The 24,546-nt window shown below is 42.9% G+C and overlaps 2 protein-coding genes across 2 annotated transcripts; both read left to right on the plus strand.

Annotated features, from left to right (window-relative positions):
- Positions 1 to 344: 344 nt before the first annotated feature.
- Positions 345 to 15,451, plus strand: stk40 (serine/threonine kinase 40). The gene is made up of 11 exons (XM_086154068.1): positions 345 to 581; positions 5,106 to 5,232; positions 5,582 to 5,667; positions 6,124 to 6,267; positions 6,923 to 7,147; positions 7,731 to 7,783; positions 12,055 to 12,170; positions 13,373 to 13,517; positions 14,289 to 14,408; positions 14,977 to 15,061; positions 15,145 to 15,451. The coding sequence occupies exons 2-11, from the start codon at positions 5,115 to 5,117 to the stop codon at positions 15,361 to 15,363; spliced, it is 1,311 nt and encodes a 436-aa protein (XP_086010194.1). The 5' UTR covers positions 345 to 581; positions 5,106 to 5,114; the 3' UTR covers positions 15,364 to 15,451.
- Positions 15,452 to 19,842: 4,391 nt separating this feature from the next.
- Positions 19,843 to 21,193, plus strand: bola1 (bolA family member 1). The gene is made up of 2 exons (XM_086154477.1): positions 19,843 to 19,907; positions 20,514 to 21,193. The coding sequence occupies exon 2, from the start codon at positions 20,549 to 20,551 to the stop codon at positions 20,999 to 21,001; it is 453 nt and encodes a 150-aa protein (XP_086010603.1). The 5' UTR covers positions 19,843 to 19,907; positions 20,514 to 20,548; the 3' UTR covers positions 21,002 to 21,193.
- The last annotated feature ends 3,353 nt before the right edge of the window (positions 21,194 to 24,546 follow it).

The following is a 24,546-nucleotide window of genomic DNA, read 5'->3' on the forward strand; positions in this document are numbered from 1 at the left end:
TTAGCTGCTCTGGTTCTTTAAATCCGAAGTACTTTAGTTTGACTGAGTTGATTCCTTGAGACAGGCAAGGGTGTATCACCTCTAGACTTGCATTTATGAATTAGGCAGATGGCAACATAGGAATAAAATACCCCTTATAAAATACAACCCTGCGTTGTATTTCTTTCAATGTAATACACATGGGGGGAAAGCTCAACTGATCAAGCAAAGACAAGCGATGATGTAATCCTGTTTCATTTCGCAAGAAATATGCAAAAAATGTCATCATCATAGAGCAACCATTTACTGAGAAAAACAGGCCCGTGTTGTGATTGGTCGAATTGGGCTGTCAATCAAGTGACTATGTGCGTCATTTCCGTTGTCAGGTGGCGCTGTCGCTGTGGAAAGATGCGATCAGCTAGAAGCGGAGGCTTTCCCTTAATTGCTCATTTCAGCAACATAGGCTAAACAACCGGAATCCAACCGTCCGTGTTCTCTCCCGTCAACGCGAGGGGCTTTGCAAATCCACGGCAACGTTTCAACGAGAAATGTCGACGTTGTAACGAGACAAGGCGGACTTTACCCGGCGGTTTTGGCTCGAGGTAAGCGAGGTGGCGACTACGTTGCTATCTAATGTTAGCTCTCCGGCAAAGCTAGCCAGCTGTAATGCTGCCTACTTTGTTTAAATGGCCTCCGTGGCTATCTCATAGCCTCCAGCTTGACGTTCGCTAACGTAGCTCACTGCTACAGCATTTTATTCTCTTCAACGATTCGTGCTCAAACATGTGCACTTTAACCAAGTGCCACTCGGTGTAGTTTGCACCGAAAGCCAAACTCCGTGTGCGGTGTGTCCCTTTGTGTAGCCGGTGCCCTGACTTTACTCTCTCCGCCTTGTTCTCGTACTAACTTTGTGCTTGAGGTCATCCTCGGCTTAATGTTCTTCCAAGGTTACGTAAACACCACCACCCCCTTCTCGTTGAAAAGTGCATTTTGTTTTAGTTAAAATGCACATTTTCTAGCCTGCAAGCCGACGGTAAAGGACGGCGTGTAAAATCGGCACGGTGTGTTTACAAGACCTACGGCGGCTAATTGTTGTCTGCCAAACGTTTTACCGCTTGGTTTATTTATTAACGTCAGCTGTCGACAGGAACAAACGCACAAGAAGCACTACTTCCAATCTTCCTTGCACTTGCTCTCACCCCCCTTCCCCACCCTTGATAAAAAAAGACCAGACAGACTCCCACTAGACACAAAAAGACAGCGAATAACGCGTGTGTTTCTTAACAGTGCGTCCTGTAAATATCCCCAGTCTGCAAGTTTTGTTGATGGATACAAGTGTGACCTTGTGTCCAATCCACACTGTCACCGTCGCTTAGTTTCCTGCACACCCACATGGTACAAGGCTTTGTTTTTATGACCCCACTCCAGCTTTTTTAATCTCCTATATGCACACACACACACACACACACACACACACATATATACATATATATATATTTATCGTTGTTGTTATCCTCCACTCAATCTGTGTGTTTTGAATCTCACAAGGCTTTCCCCCCACTGCGGATATTCCTGCGGGGCCAGACAAAGTGGCATGGAGCCCCGCGGAGGACACCTATGCGGTCGGTTCTATTTAAGGAGGCAACATTTCCCGTGGGCACTGGCGGCATGTCTCTCCTCCTTTTGTGCGATGTGATTCACAGGCAGTATCTGTTCCCGTCCTTCCTCGCTGTACACTCTGAGGCAGAGGCGGTCGTGCCTGCCATATCACTGGCTGTGCAGAAAGGGAGAGCTCCTTACTGCCATCATGCTGATGTCATTTAGGTCAATGTGCATTACTTGGGTGCTTTGACCTTTGCTTTAGATGTGTCAGAGGTTGGAGCCACACAAGTGCTGTTTGTGTTCAGTGGGTAGGTGAACAGCCTTGGGTCCATATTGTCTGGCTTGCATAGTGTAACCGAGTGAGAACTCCAGTGTTCGCAAGTGGTTTCAATGAATGCTGCATGTCAGTTCATCCAAAATGTCCCATTTAACTCTGGAAATATTTGTAACATTGGGTCTGTTTACCATCAAATAGTTTAGCATCCACTCTGAAGGGCCCATATTGACCGCTTTTTTTTTCCATTTGTTGTCCCTCAATGGAGATTCACTGGAAATGCCCCCCCCCCTCAAAAAAAAACCCAGCAACAATCTCTCTGAAATGAAGACCTCCAGCAGAAGCATTTGATTTTTATCTCCTTTTGAATGCCATTGTTTCATATTGCTGAACCACTGTTCATGGTTTGGAGACATTTTAAACCAAAGTATAATTTCCAACATGAATTCAGTGGTAACATTTAGACACGCGGTCTCAATTTCAAACTTTTGATGCTGACCAGCTGTCATTGTGGTTCTTTAAACCCACTTGGTCTTTATGAAATCTCATAACACATACAGCAAGTAATACCACACTTGTGATGAAAAACCACGGCTGGTCACACTCAAGTTGTTGTTATTTTCCCCATGTTTAAGTTTGATTTTTCTCGTTTTAATTTCTTTTATTTGTGAGAAACTGACTCATCTATTGAATGAAAGTGAAAACTGGCATGCTCTGCCATTTGACTGCGGTTTTTCATAGGTATCGTCCATGTAGGTCAAACCTTCACTTCATTTTCTGTTCCGCTCTGATGTTTGACATCGAAAATGCATTCAGGTATACAGAGCTTGTGTCTCATGAAACAGAAAGGAGCTGATTGACCAATTACTTGGCATGTGTGACTTTCAGCGAACTTCGGCCAAATTACATGCTCCACTCATTGGCAGTGTATTTTGCTATGCACTGTGACATTCACATTGTCCCTGCACACAGTTTGAACGCTGTAAAGGGAGGGTCGATGCTGACTTTTCCCTTAACAACAAACGTATGATTATGTGACTCAAGCCGTGCTTTATATCATCTAAACCCATGAGCACTTCAGTCATCAGAGAGGCTCGCAATGGTCACATTTTCTGCAAGCAGGCTGTTATTTCAACTGTTCAAATATATTTACCATCTGATTTGATCATGGTGGATGAGTCACCCAACTGCTTTTTTTCATATTTGACCAAATCATGGGCTTGATTCATGGGACAAGTTGGACAAAGTCCGGATCCTTTTATGTAGCTTGAGAAAACTAAATTGACTGAACTGAGTTTGCCATAATTTTGAAAACAATGAATCATTTCGATATTTTTCCAATGTTTCTGCCTATTTTTCACGAGACTACCAATATCCGAAATGTTTTTAAACTCCAGCAATAATTCATAACCTACACCTTGATCTCAACACATGCGGAGTGACTTTGGTAATGTTTTGTTTAAATGTCACAAAAACACACTTAACAAAACAAAAAAAAAACCCCACACAATTGTTAAGCTGATTTTGTCACACCCACGTTTGTCACACCCACGTCAACAAGAAAATGCTCCAATGGGTTTTTCAAATGTAGCTCATACTTTTAAAATTCCTCTGGGAATGTTGTTCCCCATATGCTAAGATATCTGAAAGTGTATTTTTACACTGTCAAACTACATTGTCAGTTTTGCTAACCAGTTTGGTTGCTGGATGCGTCTTTGCATATTGCGCTGTCTTGAAGCCTCATGAGTCACCCCAGTTAATAATCCATTGTTTGCCTGCTCCAGAGTACGTCGCTCTTACTACTAGCAGCATGACTTGGTGTCATTCTGGCTAGTGCCATCAGTGCTGTCAGAAAACCTCAGCTCATCAGACTCAGTGGGTGATGACTAGTGGAGATGGAGACAGATGGGCGAGAGACATGACGATGACACTGTCTGCTGTCTGGCCTCACAAAAAGCCTCATGCTCTTGAGAATTCATACTAGCCCAAACTGCCTGCCAACTATCCTGCCTCCACTCGGCCCAGAAATGCCAACTAGCTGGTGGCACACCGTTAGCTTTAAAATGAAATAGCAGGCCACAGAATAATGGACTTTTTATTTGTCCAGGCTGTATGTTCCATTTTGCTGTTATTGGGTACCAGTCCTGAAGTCATTTTTGGAGTTTTACCTGATCAAAATGTTCAAATCATGATCCGTCACTTCCTTGAAACCTCACCGTGGGCCTTCCGTTCACGAGGCAAATGATAGAGAAGTGGCTCGGGGGCACATTTCACCCTCCTGCTGGTGTCATTACCTAGGCGTTTAAACATTTCTGCCCAATGGAAACTCGGGACGACAGTAGGGTGAATCATTCCTCTCGGTTCAAGGCACCACTTCCCTGTTACGGGAAACAGATGGGGTTTCATCACATAGGAACTCAGTATCAGTAAACACAGCATACCTCTTGCTCTCTAAATTCTTGAACGTGGATCTGCATCGCTGGTTATAGTAGTTTGTTCAGTTATGTGTCACACTGCCCAGGTAGATCTGTTTCCCGATCAGAAAATAAGTGTGTGTGTGTGTGTGTGTGTGTGTGTGTGTGTGTGTGTGTGTGTGTGTGTGTGTGTGTGTGTGTGTGTGTGTGTGTCAACCTCTGACTTATTTGTACATGCATGTCCTTTTTATGAGAGGCTTTGTGCAGACAAGCTGACTGTACAGATTTTGAGATGAAATACGCAGATTAAGAAAGGAAGGATTTTTTTAATATTCTGAATAGAAGCTCACTGCATACAAAATGAGAAGACTTAAATTCTGTGGTTAACCTGTAAAAAAAAAAAAAAAAAAAAAAACAGTCAAACCTAAAATGCCCCAGTTGCAGTGCATTTACACAAAAGGATTTTTTTTTTTTTTCCATATAAATTGGAGCTCACAGGACAGCGGCCTCATTGTATGTTGGAGAGATTGAATTTGAGGTGTCACTCACAACACCAGCAGCCATCATTCTGAATGGAGCTGTAATGGCCTCATATTCACACTGAGGTGTTGGTAAATGTATGGGGTGGGATATTTAAATAGGTTGGGAGGAGTTGCCCTATATATCCTCTCCTTTTACCGTGGCCCCCCAAATAATTGAAGAGTCCACCAGCCTGCTCTTACTAGATCTACTGATGGTCTCGGTAGTAGCTTCTCTTATTTTGAAACCACTAGTATATTTGCGATTATCTCCGCCCATCTTTATCCTGTGCACTAATCTTATTAAATTTTTTGCAGAGCTCCAGTATGTCCAAGCGACGTGCGTCGGAGAGGGGAGCTGGAGAAACATCAGGCAGGGCCAGCAAGCTGCACTGTCCTGGGATATCGGGCAATAATGCCAAGCGAGCAGGACCGTTTGTCCTTGGTTAGTTGTGTGTGTGTGTGTGTGTGTGTGTGTGTGTGTGTTTGCACACCTGAGACAAGAATGTGTGGAATTTTGCTGATCCCCCCCCCCCCCCCGACATCGGCCAGAGGGGTCTCCAGGAGCGGGGCTATCCCCTGCCTCCTGAAAACGTATCTTTCAAACTAGCATATTTACTCTACAACCCAAGTGCCAAACAAAACATTACACTTTGGGGCGTTAATGTCTCAGCACATGCAGGCTTTAATGAGTAGCAGTGAGAGCACACACTCCAGCATGTACCCTGCCTTTTGTTCTTGCAGCTGTTTTTGTCATTGTGTTTTTTTTTTTTTTTTCCCCCCACAACTTGCAGGTCCTCGTCTGGGCAACTCACCAGTGCCTAGTATAGTGCAGTGTCTCGCAAGAAAAGACGGAACCGATGACTTCTATCAGCTAAAAGTAAGTAAAGTCCATAGAAAGAGAATAGCATGTCATTAAAAACAGCTGTGACTTTTCACCTGAACTTTTGACCTTCTTTTGTTTGTGCTTTATGGCTACCTATTTCATTGTGGAGCGAAAACACAAATCTTAACCGTGCAGTCAGTTTATTGGGGTTATCCAACGTCTGGTGCTGCAGAGGGGTAGGATCATAGTGCCCCACCTGGAATGTTGAGCTTTAACCCCCATGAGCACATTGTGAGTCAGAGCGTGACCCTCCCCTCACAGCCGTAACTGCAGCGCCACATCGTCTGCCACGCAGCCTGTTAACTTAAAACGGCGGAAAGCTCGGCTCTTCTTTGCAAACCTCAGTCCAACAGATTGTTTCTACATGCAACTAAGATCTCTCTAACTCATAGTACAATGCAAAGGCTTGTCTTGTGACCTCCTAATGTTTGCTTCGCCGTCTTCTGGTAGATCCTGACGCTGGAGGAGCGAGTGGACGCAACTGGGGAAACTCAGGAGGAGAGGCAGGGGAAGATGCTGCTGCACACAGAATACTCTCTCCTGTCTCTCCTGCACAACCAGGACGGGGTGGTCCACCACCACGGCCTCTTCCAGGTAGGTCATGCCACCCCCCCCCCCCCCCCCCCCCTTTTTGAGTGGAGTTTTACAAAATTCATTCAGAATACAAGTTCTTAAAATAATTGTTGCCGTAATTGCATGCTTCAATGGGAAGCGAGTTAAACGCACGCAATCACCACCTCACTAATGGTAAAGCCGGCCATTAGTCTGTTAAGCTGCCTGTATTTCAGCAGAGAAGTGATGTCACCACCCAAAAGCCATATTTATCTGTTGTCTATTCAAAACTGCCCCTCCCCACCTGTCGCCCTGGCTGCTTCTTCCTCTAGCTTTATTGTCTGTCTCTTTACATCTCTCTTTTCACATCCTGTCTGTTCCCACTCAGCTGGCATTCTCACAATAGCAGTATTGAGCCGCTATAATTCATTCAGTTCTGCTGTATTGATTTTGATTTTAGTGCATCTTCACTGTGAAAGCGGGTAATAATGGAAGTTTTCAGTGGTGCCGACTGCATCTAAAATAAAACAAAAATCAAAACGCCCGATAACCTGAAACAGCAATTCATGAGACGTCGTGACTCTACCTACAGTCAGTAGAAGAATTTTAAGTTTTCCTGAACCTTCGACAGGTGGTTGCAGGACGAATAGGAGAGAGGCGAATCTGTTTTTTCATACTTCTTGCTGTCACTCCGCAGGATCGGGCTTATGAAATAGTGGAGGACATTGAAGCCAACAAGGTGTGCAAGATGAAAAAACGAATCTGCCTCGTACTTGACTGCCTGTGCGCTCACGACTTCAGCAACAAAACGGCCGATCTTATAAACCTCCAGCATTATGTCATCAAGGAGAAGCGACTGAGCGAGCGAGAGGCTATAGTCATCTTCTATGACGTGGTGCGTGTAGTGGAGGCCCTTCACAAGGTGAGAACCGCAGCTTGTCGTTTCCAGATTTTATATCAATAATCAGAATACATATGGAAAGCAGTTCAAGTTTATTGCCAGTTATCTGCCTGAATGGGTTCCTCTCTGGGTGTTTATCTCAGCCAAAAAGAAAGCGCTAACAACAACTTCTCAATCCACAATCCGCTGCGCAGCTTGTCTGACGAATCAGATTTCCTTTTTGAGGAAGTGCTTTCTCTCAGCAAAAAAGTTTCTTCATGAAACTGCTCATGGCTAAGTGGATTGTTCTTGTTGTCCTTTTCGCCCTTTGTTTTTATACACAAAGAGTAAAAGAGACCCATTCACTGTAGATGACTAAAGATCACCACAGCCAAAGGGAGTTTTTCCTGTTAATTTTTACTTTGTGGGGAATTATCTCTTTGACTCCATCAATGACTTGCTCAAGGAAACATTGCTTTGTTGTTCTTTGCTACTTGTACTCATAGCTTACTCATTTCCAATGAATCCCTGCCACTCCCAAAAAAAAAAAAGGATTGTTTTGATACCAATGATCCACTTGGCATGAGAACGTTTTTCTTCTCTCTCTTTTTTCCCCTGTGTACAGAAAAACATTGTGCATAGAGACCTCAAGCTGGGAAACATGGTGCTGAACAAACGGTAAGACTGAAGAAGAAGGCCCGTGCCATTCCAGCCCGCCCGTTAGCCGTTCTGTCTCCGCTCACATGCGCGTGAGAGCCCTCTGCAGCTCCTATCCAGCGTACAGTTCGATTTTAAACCCAGGCAGGGGTCACATTCTCTAAACTAAGCGTGAGATCGTCCCTCCAAACTCCGAGCTCCGTTTGACTCTGGGTCTGCATGTTGACAGCTGCTCCTTTCTAGTAGGGAAGCGTTCACATTAGTGGAGGGACGCGTCATGTTAGTGCCGCAGCATGGAAGGCATCTTATCTAAGAGGTGTTTATATTTGGGGAATGAAAAGTGTGCTGCTACTTGCGTTTGCTGCGCAAAGCGAGAGTCACACGCAGATACCGATTTCTCTACAGTCCACACGCGTACCGTTGGAAATAACAGCACATTCAACCGAACTTGCATTTGTTTGGAAGCGACTCGCACGTCCGCGTCTTAAATATCCCGCTGTGTTTGAATCACATCAATGAAGAGAAATCAGAGAGCACGATCATAGTGAGTGCATGCGTAGACATGCCCATCACATTCATACCTAGTCTCTGCAGTGCGCACGCACTCTTATGTGTGTGTTCGCAAGGTAACGGAGTACAGTGACCCCACCAGCAGCACTAGTGGTGGTGATGAAACACAAGATTGTTTTGGTCAGGAGGAGGAGGGTGGCAGGACAGATGAGCGGAACACTCCGTCCCAGCTGGAGACAAAGGAGAGGCCTGCCAAAGGCCCCATAGCTCAGCTCTGACTCACACCACAAAGCATGTCACACACACAGATACACACACTCAAGTGCGCACACGGACACACACGTGCACATGGTTTATTTATCCTCCTCTCTTGTTTTTCTCTCACACCCAAACCCCTTTTCCTGCCCGCCACCCGTCCCCTTTGTCACATCCTTTTCGGTTGGGTTTTGACTCAAACGCACACACGATGCACGTTTGCTGGCCTGTGAGTTTTCCCATCCCCTCCGTGCTGCGCGGCCACGAATGGGCAGTCAGATCGGAAGATGGTCACTGAAGACCCAGGAAAAGGCACTGATGCTATCTGCAAGTTCAGTGTCTTATGCAGGAAAGATGCGATTTCCTCTCGCACAGCAAGCTGTTGTGAAAGCAGGGACTCGAAACTCAATTTACAGGCAACCTCACTTTGTGTGTCAGAACCCTATGGACGTCTTTCTAAGGGATCCTAGCTTTTGGTCAGTATTATCTGATGAGTTACCCAGGCTAACAGTTATTTGTTAAAATGTGAAGCACATCAAATTCACTAAAACTGATTGTGCAAACGTGTTACATAAGATATTGCCGTAATGCAATAAAGTGTACCTGAGAGCACATGCATGGGATTAAATCCTGTAGCTTCTGCCTGAGAAAGCCCTGCGGTTCCAAGCGGTCGAATCCGCTGGTTTCTTCAGCGTGTATCTTGTCTTTTTAGCAAAATGTTAAAGGCAAGGATGAAAAGTCCCGTCCCCCCCCCCCGACTTGTTCCCTGACTGTCCGGGATCACATGACCAGGAAGCAGGAACGGTGTGGTCTCAGTCCTCAGGGACCCTTGCCTCACGAGGCAAACATGCAATTTCATTTACACAATTTCCGGTGCAAGAACAGAAGCCTGGGTCGTGATACTTGCAGACAAAAGAAAAATGTCCTTCATAAAGGAAGCTTTTATATCGAGGTTGCTGAAGTATCGCGCTCCGTTCTTCCAGACTATACGCGTATCCCTGTGCTCTTACTTATTCAATGAACGTGTGGCAACAATGGGTCCGTGATGTTGCGGGTCATGAAAGTGAGAGAAAATACAGCCATCAACCTTGGGCTGTTTTTTTTTTTTTGTTTTGTTTTTTTTAAAGAAAAAGCAGATGTGGATGAAGATGCAATCCAGGCGAGGGATCCATGCCCTTGAGCTTATATCTGCTCTTAGCATGACAGAGGTTGTGTGGTTACATTTAAAACTGCTTGTTTTGTGTACATATTCTGGATCTTTCTGATGTTTATAAATTTGTTTGCAAGCCCATCACCATGCAGGCTTAGTCATCGACAATTATCCCAAGCCACAAGTTGAGTCATATGTTTGTCAGAGCATTGCCGTTCAATTTTTTTTTTTTTTTCTTCCTTTTCTCTAGAAGGAACAGAGATACAGAACAATCTTTCTTCAACTTTAATACAGTTAGGTTTCATCACGCCACAAGCAAGCCAACTTGAATCAGATGAAGGAGCAGCACATAAACGCTACTGGTTGACAGCCGGGGCTTTTTAGGTTTTGTGTGTGTGCGATACAAACTATCTGAGGGCCGTCTGCTGAAATGGCTACATTAAGGAAGTGTTAAAGGAAAGAGAGTCATTAATCAGCATGAACACCCCAATGCAGTTCACTGCAACATGTGTCGCTGGAACAGTAATCTCTGCCTCTGTTCTTGGGGGTTCATTTTACAGTAAAATAGTATATTTGCACCCGCCAATAAGCAGCATGACGGCTTTTTTTTTTTATAAATTGCCGATTAGTTTCAGGTTTGCAAACATGTCAAACCACAATACTGTACTGCCGCAGTAGTGTCTCATTTTGTGAGGACAAGTCAGTCTTCAGCTGCGGCGCGGCGATCTCACTCATTGTATGTGATCTCAGGCACGCAATAGGTTAAAGGACAATCACTATCTTCGCGGGATTTCGCCAGTCCTGCAAAGATAATGGTTCCAGGTAATGCTTACTACTGCACAATCTACGCATTGATAAATATCTGAAAGGTTGATGAAGTGAATTAAAATAGAGAAGGTCCTCGCCGAGCAGAGACTAACAGATCCAACCATAAAACCTATCTTTAACCTTAAAAAAAAACAAAAAACTGTGCAATATTGCATTTCACTGTGCAATATTCAGAACTGTGCAGTATTTCATTTCATAACAGTACACTACAATTTTTCCTTTTATCATACTATTGTGCACTCCTTACCTCACTTGTTACTAAGACACTTATAGTTTTATCACTTGTTTACTAAGACACTTTATAGTTTCACTGAGACATTTTATAGTTTATTTTATTTCTAATTCTGCCTTTTCTTTTTATTATTTATTACTGTTATATTTTCTGTAACTCTGGCACAACAGTTTCCTTCGGGATTAATAAAGTTGTTCTTATCTTATCTGTTCGTACTGCGATTTTAAAAGATCATGATGGCTCAGGGTGAGTTTTCTCAGTTTCATTCGGGAGACTGATGAATTTTCAGAGCTGGTGAGCTGTATAATGGTTCAAACGTAGCGTGCTAGACCTCTCCCTCCTCACTGTCAGCCTTTGTTTGCTTCAGGCAGCAAGTACACAATGTTTCATAGCCCAAGCGTACATTTTTTATGATCAGGCGGCAGAGAACACCGAGGGTCTCCGTTAGCAACCCCAGCCTCATAAATGTTACAGGGTGTTTTCGGTCAAAGTGTTGTTTGTTTACGTGTCCGAAGAAATGAGAAATGTCGTACGAGATTTGCAAATCTGACCGGAAAGTGGTGTAAAAGAACCTCCAGGGGCTTGAAATGCTACAATTTTTGAATTATTCACTCCTGACGCTTTGCAGTGGTGACACTGTATGGACACAGGCTCATCCCACAATGGCTTTAGTAAAATGGTTTAGCAAAGTCCAAACATTTTTCAGGAATATTGAATTGTGATTTTTTTTTTTTCAACACACACCATCGTGATTTATTATATTGTTTACAAAATACTCTCGCAAAAGAAAAATGATGTTTTGTAAAATCTGTATTTTTTTTTTTTTTAAATAAAGTAGCTGATCACCTTTTCAGAAAATTCTATTAAGACAGTGTGTAATCAGTCAGAATCAGAAATTAACTTAAATATGTTTTAAAAAAATTTCTTTTGGGAAATTTGTGAGGAAAATATTTTTAAAACCAAGCTCAGGAAGTTTCTTTGCGCTCTTAAATGTTCCGTTTATTTGATGTTAATGGTTTCGTTTCAGTTAACTGTTTAAAAACCTGTAAATAGAAGGGGGATAAAACCATGTCTTTTTTCTGATTTCTCATAAACAGATATTATGACATTTATGAAAATACAGACTTCCTAGTGGGAATTGTTCAATTTTACCATGTAACCATAATAGGAACTATTGAGTAGGTGGTTAATTTTTTGTTCTTAACCAACTCCTTTTGTAAAGACACATTTCTCACCAGGGAGGCCAAAGGCTTAAAATATCAAGCGATGGTTTTTAACCTTCACTAAAGGTCCTAATATATCATTTGTTTCTAACAGAACTCATCGAATCACCATCACCAACTTCTGCTTAGGGAAACACCTCGTGAGCGAGGACGACTTGCTGAAAGACCAGAGAGGAAGTCCAGCCTACATCAGCCCTGATGTGCTGAGCGGTGAGTGAAACACAGTTCAGGTGTTATATAAAATTAAAAAAAACAAAAAAAAAAAACAGGTGTACACGAGCTGTGTTGCTAAAGTGCTGAGGCAGCGAGCCGTGTCGGGCTTACATCAGCAACATTTTGTCACCTCCCAGAGCCAGCGGTCCATCCTGTTGGTACATTGACTGACCATGGTTTGAACCCCTAACCCCTCCTATGTCGGATTTGACAGCGTTCAGTATTGCAGCTACAGCGGACGCAGTCGCTTCCCCCCACAAAGACAGTATTTCGAGGTCAGCGGTGCAGCGCTTGTTGCTCAGGGTCCGCATGATTTCCTGGGATTCTGCTCAAATGCATTGCATAACAGCGCCGGTCATGTATTTGATTTTCCGGTTATTAGGCATCAAAATGGATTATGTCGTAATCTTGGTCTGAAAAAATATCTCTGAAGAGACCCCCCCCCTTCACCCCCCAATGATTGTAACGCTTGGTATTTCTGTCGGCGGGTAATACCACATAAAGCTTTGTGAAAACAGGAAGTCAGTAGCCGTTTGACAAAGAAGTAAACCCAGTCGGTGACAGAGCAGGTTGATTCTTGCTCACTTTTTTTCTTCACCATGTATATTCAGGTTTATTAAAAAAAAAACAGAAGGAATGACAAGTCATATGAGCTAAAAATTTCCCCGTCCAAAGGCAGCAGATGTAACCTGCGAGTGTGTATCAGCATAACGTGACAGACACACAATTTAAACGGAGCTCCGGTGACTCACACACTGATGACTCACTGGAAGGGAAACTACTCCCATCATTCACCACCATCCCCTCCCCATACGTGTGTGTGTGTGCATGTGCGTGTGTGTGTGTGTGTGTGTCTTTCACTTTAACATAATTGGCTGCTGCAGCCTTGCACGACCCTACCCCACTAAACAAACTGCCCCAACTGATTTCATAATTCAAATGTTAATTATGAAGTTCCTCTTTTTTTTTTATTATTATTATGATTATTTTGAAAGGCGGTGATATGATGGAAAATTCTAGGAAATATGATTGATGTGCTCGTGTTTGCTCATCCTGTTAATCATTAAACTCTGACTCCACAGGCACAGCGAGACCCCTGAGTCACAGTTTTTTTTTCTTTTTTTTTTTTTATAACAACCTCTGGGAATCTTTTACTTTTCCTGCTCTTTTAACACGACCCCGTCCCTGTCATGTCTCAGGTCGACCGTATCGAGGTAAACCAAGCGACATGTGGGCCCTCGGAGTCGTCCTCTTCACCATGCTTTACGGCCAGTTCCCCTTCTACGACAGCATACCTCAAGAGCTCTTCCGCAAGATCAAGGCTGCCGAGTACTCTATCCCAGAGTGAGTATCCGCCGGTTGACTGAGCTTTATCTAAAGTGACGCCATAAATTCCTGCAAATATTATAAATAAAATAAATATAAATAAAAGCATTCTTTGTTTTTTTTTGTTTTTGAGGATTTACCTGAGGTAATTGACCCGATCCTTTCCAAAAATGTGGAACGAAATCAAATTCCAAAAATGCACATAACAGTTTATCTAAAAATCAGATAAGATATAACACTGTGCGTTGACAGGGGAACTAGGAGACACTGTCAAAAGACTTTTGATATCCTAATATTCCAATCGGAATGAATAAAAAAATGCTCACCCTAGAAATTGTGCTTTGATAAGAGATGATGAGATGAGAACAACTTTATTCATCCCGAAGGAAATTGTTGTGCAAGAGTTTCAAGCAAGCACATAACAGTAATAGATAATAGTAGGAAGGAGGGAGAATAAGAAATACGATAAAATATAAATTGTCAATGTAAAGGCTATCAAGTGTTTTAAAGTCTTAAGTACAAAGATTTAATACGCATAAAGTTTTACTGTTTCACAAAATCCCAATACAAGTCCATCAATCTAATTCCTTTTTTATTGTTTATATGTGCAGAATTGTCTTGAGTTTATTCAGTCGACCTGTCCAAAGAGTTTTCAGTTTTCCAGGGTGATTTTTTTTTTTAACGCAAACCCTTCGCCGCAGCATTTCATTGTGCCTCCGAGTCCCTCTCGCTCGATCTCGGCCAATAAACGCGTCCCCTGTTGTTTCCCCCTCCCGCCCGCTCTCACAGGGACGGCCGTGTGTCCGAGAACACGGTGTGTCTGATTCGAAAGCTGCTGGTTCTGGATCCTCAGCAGAGGCTGACGGCGGGAGAGGTGCTGGAGTCCCTCAGTGACATCATCGCCTCTTGGTAACGGCACTCCCCTGGTGGACACAACCAGCAACACACTCCCTATGTTGAATCCTCAAGTTGTGTTGTTTCTGGAAGTTTCTGCTTTTAACTATTTGACAACTGTCTCCATATTTCTGATTCAAGTCTTTTTTTTTTTTTATTTGCTGTGATTGCAAGAAAGCGTGGGCATCCGGAACGCCCCCTTCCAAAAACAAAACGTTTCACCGGTGTTATTTTTTTTATTATCAACTGTTAACTAGTTGACGGGTGCAGGGTTAGCCAAATGACGGCGGACTAGATTTTCTTTCGCTAAATCACCTCTGGTGTTGAGTCATGGCTGTCAAATCCCATCTTGTGGGCTCTTAGCATACCTGAGATGTTTTCCGCCTCAGGCCCCGCCCCAAAAAAAGTCCGAAAAGCACCGGCTATAGGGGAGGAAGTCTTGGACGGTAAACCCAGAGCTATATTTGGTCCATGCCGGAGAAATGCTTTTGCTTTACGCTGCAGGCCGATGATTCACGCAAAATGAATTTTCTCGGTCGGATCGTCCTCCGATTCTCACGATTGTGTTTGTTCCACCTCCCAGGCAGTCTGTGTCTTCGCTGAGCGGCCCCCTGCAGGTGGTGCCAGACATTGATGATCAGGTCAACCACCCTGAGCATCTACAAGAGGTAGTGACGTCGATATCGTCCCTCCCTTTCACTCGGCAAGAACGCGGCCCCCGAATCTGACCGGAGTGTGTCCTTCTTCTCAGGTCAAGGTGACAGAAGAGTCCTCGCAGTATGAGTTCGAGAACTACATGCGTCAGCAGCTGCTGCTGGCTGAAGAGAAGAACACTATCCACGAGGCTAAGAGCTTTCTCACGAAGCGGCAGTTCGGCAGCATCCCGCCCGTGCGCCGCCTGGGCCACGACGCCCAGCCCGTCAACCCCCTGGACGCCACCATCCTGGCGCAGCGTTTCCTCCGGAAGTAAGCCTCCTCCCCAAGCAAACCACCTCTGTAGAACCCGCCCGCGGAGCGCAGAGACGCCGGAGGAGGATCCACCCCTGAAACTGAATTCACTTGCCTGGGACCCCAAACCAGGGTACAGACAGCCCCTCTTCGGTGAGTGGGCTTTTTGGGGGGGAGCAAGGTGGAACAGGTCTGAGGAGGGGCAACAGGACAAAAACTGCCAGCTTTTAACTTCACCCCAAATGCACGAGAGCCTCCGGAAACACCCGGGAGGGTCTCGAACGAACGAATGAATGGCTTTTTGTCCTCGACATCGCCGTGTAGCCCACATGATGGCACAGTTGCACATGAGGAAACACGAGGGCATGCCCTCAGCATCCAAGAGACTTTATCCCACCCCACCCCCGCCCGCCGCACTCTCCCATCATTTCTGCGTTTCCTGTGCAGAACAGGACGGGAAGCATGTAGCACCCCCCACCCCCACCCCGTGTTCATGGTATTGCCTCGAGTCAGATCACCTGATGTCACGTCTCTCAACCACAATCTCCCGCAATCCCGGCTCTCTCCCCCCTTCGGCTCCTCCTCTCCCTCCCCCGCCATGTCCCCGATACAGTCTGTAACTCGAATCAATCTACCTCTCCGCCTCTCTTCTCTTCTCGGTAGAACCACGCTCACTGTTCAGAGACAAGGGATCCCGACCAAGGAGTCCCGACACCACCAGTGACATCAAGCATTAACATCAGTGACAGTGCTTTGAAACCCTCTACCAGATTTCCATTAGAAAGACAAAACAGAAAAAAAGATTAAAAAAAAAAAAAAAAAACAACAAACAAACAAAAGTGAATAAGCTTTTTATTGTATTTACCTTAAGTAGCATTTTATCCCAACCTTGACATTGAAGATAGAGAATATCAGAGAGTGTCCCGGCACCCTTTGGTATTTCTAGAACACATCGTCTCCGGCTTTTGCATATCCCTGTGGAAAATCTGTTTTAGCATTAGGCAGCTAGTCTGAGGTACCTGGAAGTCACCATGCCAAGAGCTGAACGGCCAGGAGGAGAGGAGGGGTTTGGATCCTCCGCGCCAAGGCTTCCTGATGGTAACCCTTCCGCCATGCCATTGTAGTGAACATCAGGCACTTGTGATGCCAAACAATTTCTTAGCCAAGGAACCGTCGCCCAGCTGCCTCGTTCGGAATCATCGAATGGCTTCCAGGTATTCCAACTTCCCTGTTTCTCTTTATCAAGACAGATCACGGGACAAGTGTTTCTCAGTATGAATGTGAACTCTTCACTTCGGTGTGAGCGTATGCAGAGCGTTATTGGCACGTGTTTCTGGCCGCGGTCCACGGAGCCGCCGGCCTCCGGTGGCCTCAGACCCTTTTAAGCTATCCTACCATTTTTTTTCAGTTTTTGTTACCTGCCCCCCCCCCAACTCCCCTCCCCCTCACCTCATCCCCAACCAGCGGTGGACACTGTGAAAACCAGAGCGGGCTTTGCTGAGAACAGGCTCGACTGAATGTCTTAGCGATCGTCCCGAATCACGGGCGCTCGCTCACCATTAGCATAAACGGCATGGTTGCATTTTAGTTGCCATCGTCCGGCCCCCCCCCTCCTCACCTACATGCATGTTATAATCCACTGTAGGATCTCAGAGACAAGTGGTTGGTAACTAATACTGTAATGAATAGAAGAATGAAAATTTGGTGAGTTCCTGATTGCCTTGGCAACAGTTTCTTTACACCACAGCGAAGCTACTAACCAGTGACTGTTAGCCATCTGTACACTTGCCTTTGCTTATTGGTATCTGCTTTACCAAGACTTTTCTATTTATACTCCTACAGTTTGCATGAACTTAGGCTCTGGATTACTTTTTTTTTCAAATTGACCTCTTCATTCCTCCCTCCCTTGTGATTTTCAGTGTGTTTGATTAATTTATTGACCGGCGCAGAGCTGCACTTCTCACCAACCACTGGGACTCACAGTGTGACGGCGTTAGTCCGTCGGGGGAACTGCCTTCACGCGTGAAAAGTCGGCCCGAGTCCCGGCCCCGCACCTCTCTCCTTTCGCAGCTGTCAAAAGTATCATGGTTCTTCTACTTCAGCCGTCAGAAATACATTATTTCTGCCACGTTCATTGAAAAGTAGCACCCCACATCCCCACTGGATTCATTCATTGTTTTCTTGCCATATTGCCACATCTTAAGCTACATAAATAGACTGACTTTTGCATAGTGTTTTTTTTTTTTTTTTTTGTTCTTTTTTTTTTTTCAAGTGCAGATACCTGCACACAATCTCGAATCACGTGAGGGAGGGTTTTTTTTTTTTTTTTTCCCCCTTTTAAATTAATCATCCCCCCAAAAGGCAGCACTCTTGAGGCCAGTATGTAAATATGTACCATCACGGCCGTGCCAGTCCTGTTGCATGCAGTTCCACCTGGTGAGCATTCACGCCCCTTGCCGACTGGCCGTCAAACTGCTGCATCCAGAGACCGTAAAAGGGGAGCCACCGGGCTCTCTCCCTCAATGTGAATTCGAGGGTCAAAGCAGTATTGTAGTCCGTTCATGGCCATTTCCATGGACGCCATAGCCTTCGCAGAATGCCAACACTAGATCGGTGGAAAGTGTCTCGACGCCACCTCACGTGCGGTCCAGTTACGGCCAAGCTGCAGAATCGCAACCAGAGGTTTTTAATATATCTTTGATGTGGATGTTAAACCCCCCCGCCCACCCCCACCCCAACTAAAAGTGTTTCACCGTCTAGCTAGTGGATTGTACCACATTCAATGTTTGTTTGACGCGGTTGTATCGGTAGGCTGCGAATACGTTTGAAAAGCATGGAAATAGTGTGAGGTGAAACTCCGTGTAAAAGCGTGGCTGTTGCATGATTATTGAAGTGGCGAGGTGTTCAAGAGCATCCGGATTTCAGCTCACTCCCTTTGGGTCCCCCGATCGGACGCAAACAAAAATTCTGAGTTTTATTCTTTTTTTTTTTTTTTTTTTTTTTGTCTTATTTTCTCCCTGCTTCTAAGGTCGTGTTTTCAGTGGATAACTGATACACTGCTGACTGTTTCAACTGGAAATTGGTGTTTGGAAATGAAATGTGGAATTTAAAAAGAAAAAAGAAAAAAAAAAAAAAACAATGGGAAATGTGTTGTAAGCTGCTTGGTCAGAAATGGGCATCTAGATACAGAAAACTGTGTAATTGTACAGATGAAAAATGCGTTTGTATTAAAAACATATTTTTCTACTTCATCAGATCTCTACATGCATGTCAGCAATAAACTTTGATATGGAAACGATCAATGTGTCTGGTATTTGCCTTTATCGCCACTAGATAGAGCAGTTTCTCAAAGTGGAAAGTCAGTTTGCGCCTTTGGAAGAGGAGGAGAATGTTCATATTCTTTTAGCTTTATCACCACCGTCTTACAGCCTTGTTCTTGTGCCTCCGACACCCCGACCTCCCATCAGAACCGCAGAGCTAAAACCCGTGGTTCCCTTTCGCTCCTGCAAAAGGACTGTAGCCATCCACGAAACTTTAGAAAATAGTTCCAGCTTCACATGAACATTTCTTTATATCTTCTTTTTTCTTACTGTATCCTCTTCAATCCACTGGTCAAAACTCAAAAGACATTCAAGGCAAAGTCGCAAAAGAATTTCTCTCCCAAAGCAGCTTCAGACGTTGCTTTCTAAGAATGGCTCACTTGCTCCTCTGGGATGTTTATTTTCCTAAAATGGCTTAAATAGATTGGGAAAAAAAGACAAACACAAGGTCTGACGGCCAAAGTAGAGTGAGAGTAATGCAATTAGTAAAAACTAATTCATGAAGACATCCTCATTAAAAATGACCAAGTGACCTTTATATATATGTATATATATATTTACACATATGTAATATGTATGTGTGTCTATACATCTGTATCTATGTATGTGAGTGTGTATAGAGGAAGAGAGAACAAAGTCAAAAGAAGTCAAAAGGTGGTAGAATGGAGTGTAAAATCCAAAAATTCAAATGTATGTCCTCGTATGGGGACACATTGTAATGTTTAAGTTTGTACTTTGATATATATTCATATATATGAGTGTATTTGTTTGTGTGTATGTATATGTGTATCATAATGTATTTTGAGCAAAAATAGGCACTAATTACCTGTTCAAATGAAATTGTTTCTGAATGAGGGCAATCTTCTTGTCACTGATCCCAAATTTGTGAAAATAAGGAGAAAAACCAAGGAACAAAAGGTTAGCGGGTGAATAAGATAAAAAGCAACATCATTATATTCTGTTAATCAATCCTACCGCAAGCGAATAAACTCTCCCATTTTACATCACCTAAAGCCAGCGGCCCGTTGTAATATGCATGAATATGTTTGCTGCAAAATACCAATCTAGTTGTTATGTGAATGATGCTGGTATTGCGAGACACCTTCCTTCCAGAAGGTGATGCTGAAGGAACAGTGTAGTCCTTAAAAAAACTACAAAACCCATAAACCAACAGTGTAAATGCACTTCCGGTTCCTGTTCCATAACGAAAGGGAAGAATCAAACTGAAGTCACAGTACCCGGCAAGGTGAGTGGTGACTAGTTCTTGCCTCTTTGAGCTATGACTCTGTTTAATGTTAGTCACGACAAGGCTTCATCTTTTCCAGTTCAAATAAGTGGAAAAAAAAATTACTTCGCGACTGTCAACCCCATTTGCAGGTTATGAGGCTAGAGGCTAACGGCGAATGCTAGCATACAAATACGGACATGATGACGCCCAATGACTTCGAGTTCGTGTGTTTACTGGCTTCATATTTAGCAGTTTCATGGTTGAGCTCCATTATTTGTGTTAATCTCCAATTAAATAGTCTCGTCACTTGTTACTCGGATTGTAAAGCCCCTGACTCCTTTTCTGTAAGGTGCTAAATTTGTTCTCCTCTTCAGATGCATGTTTGTTGACAGCAGGCTCAATGACAGGCCATTGCGTTGTGGTTTGTTTAGTATCAACATATTAATTCCCTCACTTCAGTCGTCTCAAAGTGAACGGACAAATCAGTGGAGTTGGAGAAGGAACCAGCTAAAACCTAAAAAATGCACATGTGAAGTGACATTAGCATGCAGTAACTCTGAATGTTCACGTAGTTTATTTTCAATATTAATTTACTCTGCATTTGTGCATGCGTTGCTCCCTCAGGTTGTTTTTGTGGTGATCTCCTGTCACGACCTCTGATGCTGCCCACTGTCATCCGCTGCTCTCGAACAGTCTCCGCCGGCCTCCCCTTGTATCCACCTCTATACCGCTTAATAGCCCACATGGCCCCGGACCCCAGCCGTCCCGTCGAGACATCCATTACGACTAAAATGACTGAAACTTTCCAGCCAGACCACCTGGAAGTTCACAACGAGAGCCACATGCACGCAGTGCCCCCCGGGTCAGAATCTCATTTCCGCGTATTAGTTGTCAGCTCCAAATTTGAGGGTCTGTCACTCATACAACGCCACCGTCTGGTTAATGAGACTCTGAAAGCAGAATTGAGCAGCTGCGTTCATGCACTGGCCATCCAGGCAAAGACTCCAGAGCAGTGGCAGAAAAACCCGTCCCTGTCCAAGAGCCCACCTTGCCTGGGGGGGTCCAGGGGAGACCACACCATGGAAGAGAAGCTGAAGGCCGGCAAACCGTGATTTTTTTTATCCCACTACTTGGACTGAAGCGTAGTGAATTCAGGTAGATGTTCTGACAGTAGACTGATTCAAATCCTTTTTCCATTTTTCACATCTGCAGCGTTTGTTTCTTTTTTTTCCAGTGAGGCTAAAGACCATGTCTTCATTCACTCGTTTATTTTTTGCAGGTAATTAAAACTGAATCTAAAAACATTTGTTTTGCTCATGTAATGATTCGAACATAGGTGTGAAATACAGAGATGTTTGTTCCGTAATGCGTCTCTGTTCTGACCTGCATGTTAGAATGGTTAAATCAGTCACATTTTCTGTGAAAGATATTTTTATTATCTGAACATCCAAAGGAGTAATTTAAACCAATAAGAGTTAAATTTTATTGTACAGCACTGCTAGGAAGACATTAGATCCAAACACTGATTTTATTTTTATTTTTTTAAATTCAGTCAATGCCATGGTATATACCAGGGGTGGGCAATTATTTTGACTGACAGGCCACATTTCTGATTTCATTTCTATGTGCGGGCCAACCACATATCATGTAAATTGAACAAAATGAAAATTGCAATTTAAATATTCTATTTTTTTGGCATTTTATTCAACTTCAAAATCATTAATGGTCATATAAATGTACGACAATATTTTATATGTAATCATCCTTACAAAATTAAACAAAAAGAAAAAAAAGTGAGTTTCTAAATTCAATATTGATTGAAAATACTTGTTAAAATATTCAAAGAAACTAGTTTAGCGCAAAGGATGTGGCCCGCAGGCCGTAAAATGCCCAGGTCTATTATATATAAATATGCCAACTAAATAACTGATAGTGATATGAATTATTTCAACATAGTACAAGGAATAACTTTAGGCCCAACTACTTGGCTGAACCACCTGCACAGGTAGCCACTTACCTTTGTCTCGAAGCCCTTAATGGTGGCGAGTGGGACGTTGTAGACAAATAGTGGCCAGAGCAGGCGTGGCAGAATGACTTAGTGGTATATCCAGGATTTAAACTTACCTGGCAGCCCTGACTTGTCCAATAGCACAACCCAGTTCTCTGCTGGTCACTTTGATCGCAGCTCTGTCTATATATATATATATATATATATATATATATACATCTCAAAAAAATAAAGGGAACACTTAAAAAACACATCCTAGATCTAAATGAATGAAATATTCTTATGAAATACTTTGCTCTTCACACAGTTGAATGTGCTGACAACAAAATCACACAAAAATGATCAATGGAAATCAAATGTATTAACCCATGGAGGTCTGGATTAGGAATCACACTCAAAATTAAAGTGTAAATACAAACTCCAGGCTGATCCAACTTTGATGTAATGCCCTTAAAACAAGTCAAAATGAATCTGTGTTGCTTCCTGAGTGGACACTATGATTTCACAGAAGTGTGATTGACTTGGAGTTACATTGTATTGTTCAAGTGTTCCCTTTATTTTTTTGAGCAGTATATATATATATATATATATATATATATATGTATATGTATATATATATCTTGCATTTTGGTAAAAAAAAAAATTACAAAAATTAAAAAAAACTTTTTCGGTGTCAAAATTACCAATATCTTGACATCCAAGATATATATATCTTGGATTTCAGTAATTTTGACGGATGTTGTGTAGAATTATGTCCTATTAAACATTTCAGCACAACACCAGTTACTAATCGCTCACAAGTTATTACCGATTTTTTTAAAAACGCTTCAACTTGGCGAGATAAACACTTTTCTACCACCATAATTGGCTCTTCCACAGTCTTTGATGGATTGCAGTAGTTTTGATGTGTCAGAATCAGAATTAGAATCTCTATATTCACTAAATGTTTAAAAAACAAAACAAAAAAAAAATACAGATTGTGCTTTGAAAATACATACAGTTTAATTTGGATATATACAAAAGGACATGCATTCTTCAAGAGGAACCCAGTAATGTATCAGGCATCAACGCTGATGATGGGCTGCAGGAAAAAAACTGTTCAAATATCTGGTCACCAATTCCTTACAGTTAGTGAGTTACTAAGTTTTTGGAAAAACGCTCCAACTCTGTGAATTGAAAACTTTTCTCGCAACAGAATTGTATCTTCCCCAGTTTTTGTTGAATTACTGTAGTTCTGAAATAGTGTTGATAAGAGTTTAGCCACTGGAGGGAACCAACAACTAACTAACAAACAGTAGCTCATTAGTAGAAGGCGCAGCGCTGTAGGGTTGTGTGTGATATGTTACAGCCGGTGCCGGCGCCCACTTTCTGCGGTTCTGAAATTGTCAGGTTGTCCGTGTTGTCAATCACAAACCCTGCAGCCAATCAACTGCAGCCAATCAACTGCAGCCAATCAACTGCAGCCAATCAACTGCAGCCGATCAACTGCAGCCAATCAACTGGCTTGGGATTTATTTAAAGTATTTAATTGAATTTAATTTATTATTTAATTGAAGTTTATTTCATTTGTGTTAGTTCCTTTTTTTATTTTAGGTCTAAATTAGATGATTACTGTGATCTTGAAATATTAAAATAAAATTATATAGATTATTTTTCGACGCTCAAAATAAACGTCCCACTCGGGGAAGCCAGCATACCTGCCAAAACGCCACTCCGATTTGCAGATGCTGTGCGCAGAAGTTCAGGAGCAGAAGTCCTATTAAACAGGTAAAATAAATATTTATGAAGATATTTTACAAATATTTATTTGTAGTGTTTACTGACACAGTGCTTTTTTTTCCAATTTATTTTTAAAATTCAGGTCAAGGCTCCGCTACACGCTCTGAAAGCCCAAAGCTCAAAATGTTCAAAATGTGTTAATTCCATAAATAAAATTTAATTTTCTCTGTATCATTTGGCGGATTTCAGTAGCAACACACTGTAGTTGTTTATACAAAGTGTAAAGGTAAAAAAAAGAAATATATACAGTGATACCTTTATTTTAGACGTCAAAAAGTAATTGCAGTGTTTTCCTTTTCAGTGGGAACCTGGTCCGAATGGCTCTTTGGGTGTTAAAGATTGCCGACCTCTGGTTTAGACCATGAGTCTGTGGCAGTGCAGAAATATTGTGAAGCAAGCAGCATAATGGGAAATACCTGCCAAATTATCAAGTGCCAATGTTCACATTTTGTCAGTGAAGCCATAAAACCATCGAATGAATATTACGGCATAGATTTGAGAATGCATCGTGCATACACCCAGCTCGTTGTACAAGAAAATCACACCTTGAAACAAAAATTGGTGAAACGCTGGGCTAAAGTAGCAAAAGCTGCTGCCACTATATTACATTACATTACATCACAATCATTTGGCAGACGCTTTTATCCAAAGCGACTTCACCAAAGATCCAAAGTACCAGTAGTCGGAAGTCAGAAGTGACCACTCAACCAGAGATCCATCTCAGAACCACATACATTTCATCCTTTTTTTTTTTTCTTGGGGAGTTGGGTGCTAAGTGCGATTAGTAGAGTGGTGCTTGGTGAAGAGGTATGTTTTCAGCTCACGGCAAAAGATGCGCAGCGAGCCTGCTGTTCTGATCTTTGTCGGGAG

The sequence above is a fragment of the Fistularia commersonii genome, chromosome 10 (assembly GCF_037954325.1).
Source record: "Fistularia commersonii isolate RoL2024-O1a breed Wild chromosome 10, RoL_Fcom_v1.0, whole genome shotgun sequence".
In the NCBI taxonomy this organism is placed as follows: Eukaryota; Metazoa; Chordata; class Actinopteri; order Syngnathiformes; family Fistulariidae; genus Fistularia; species Fistularia commersonii.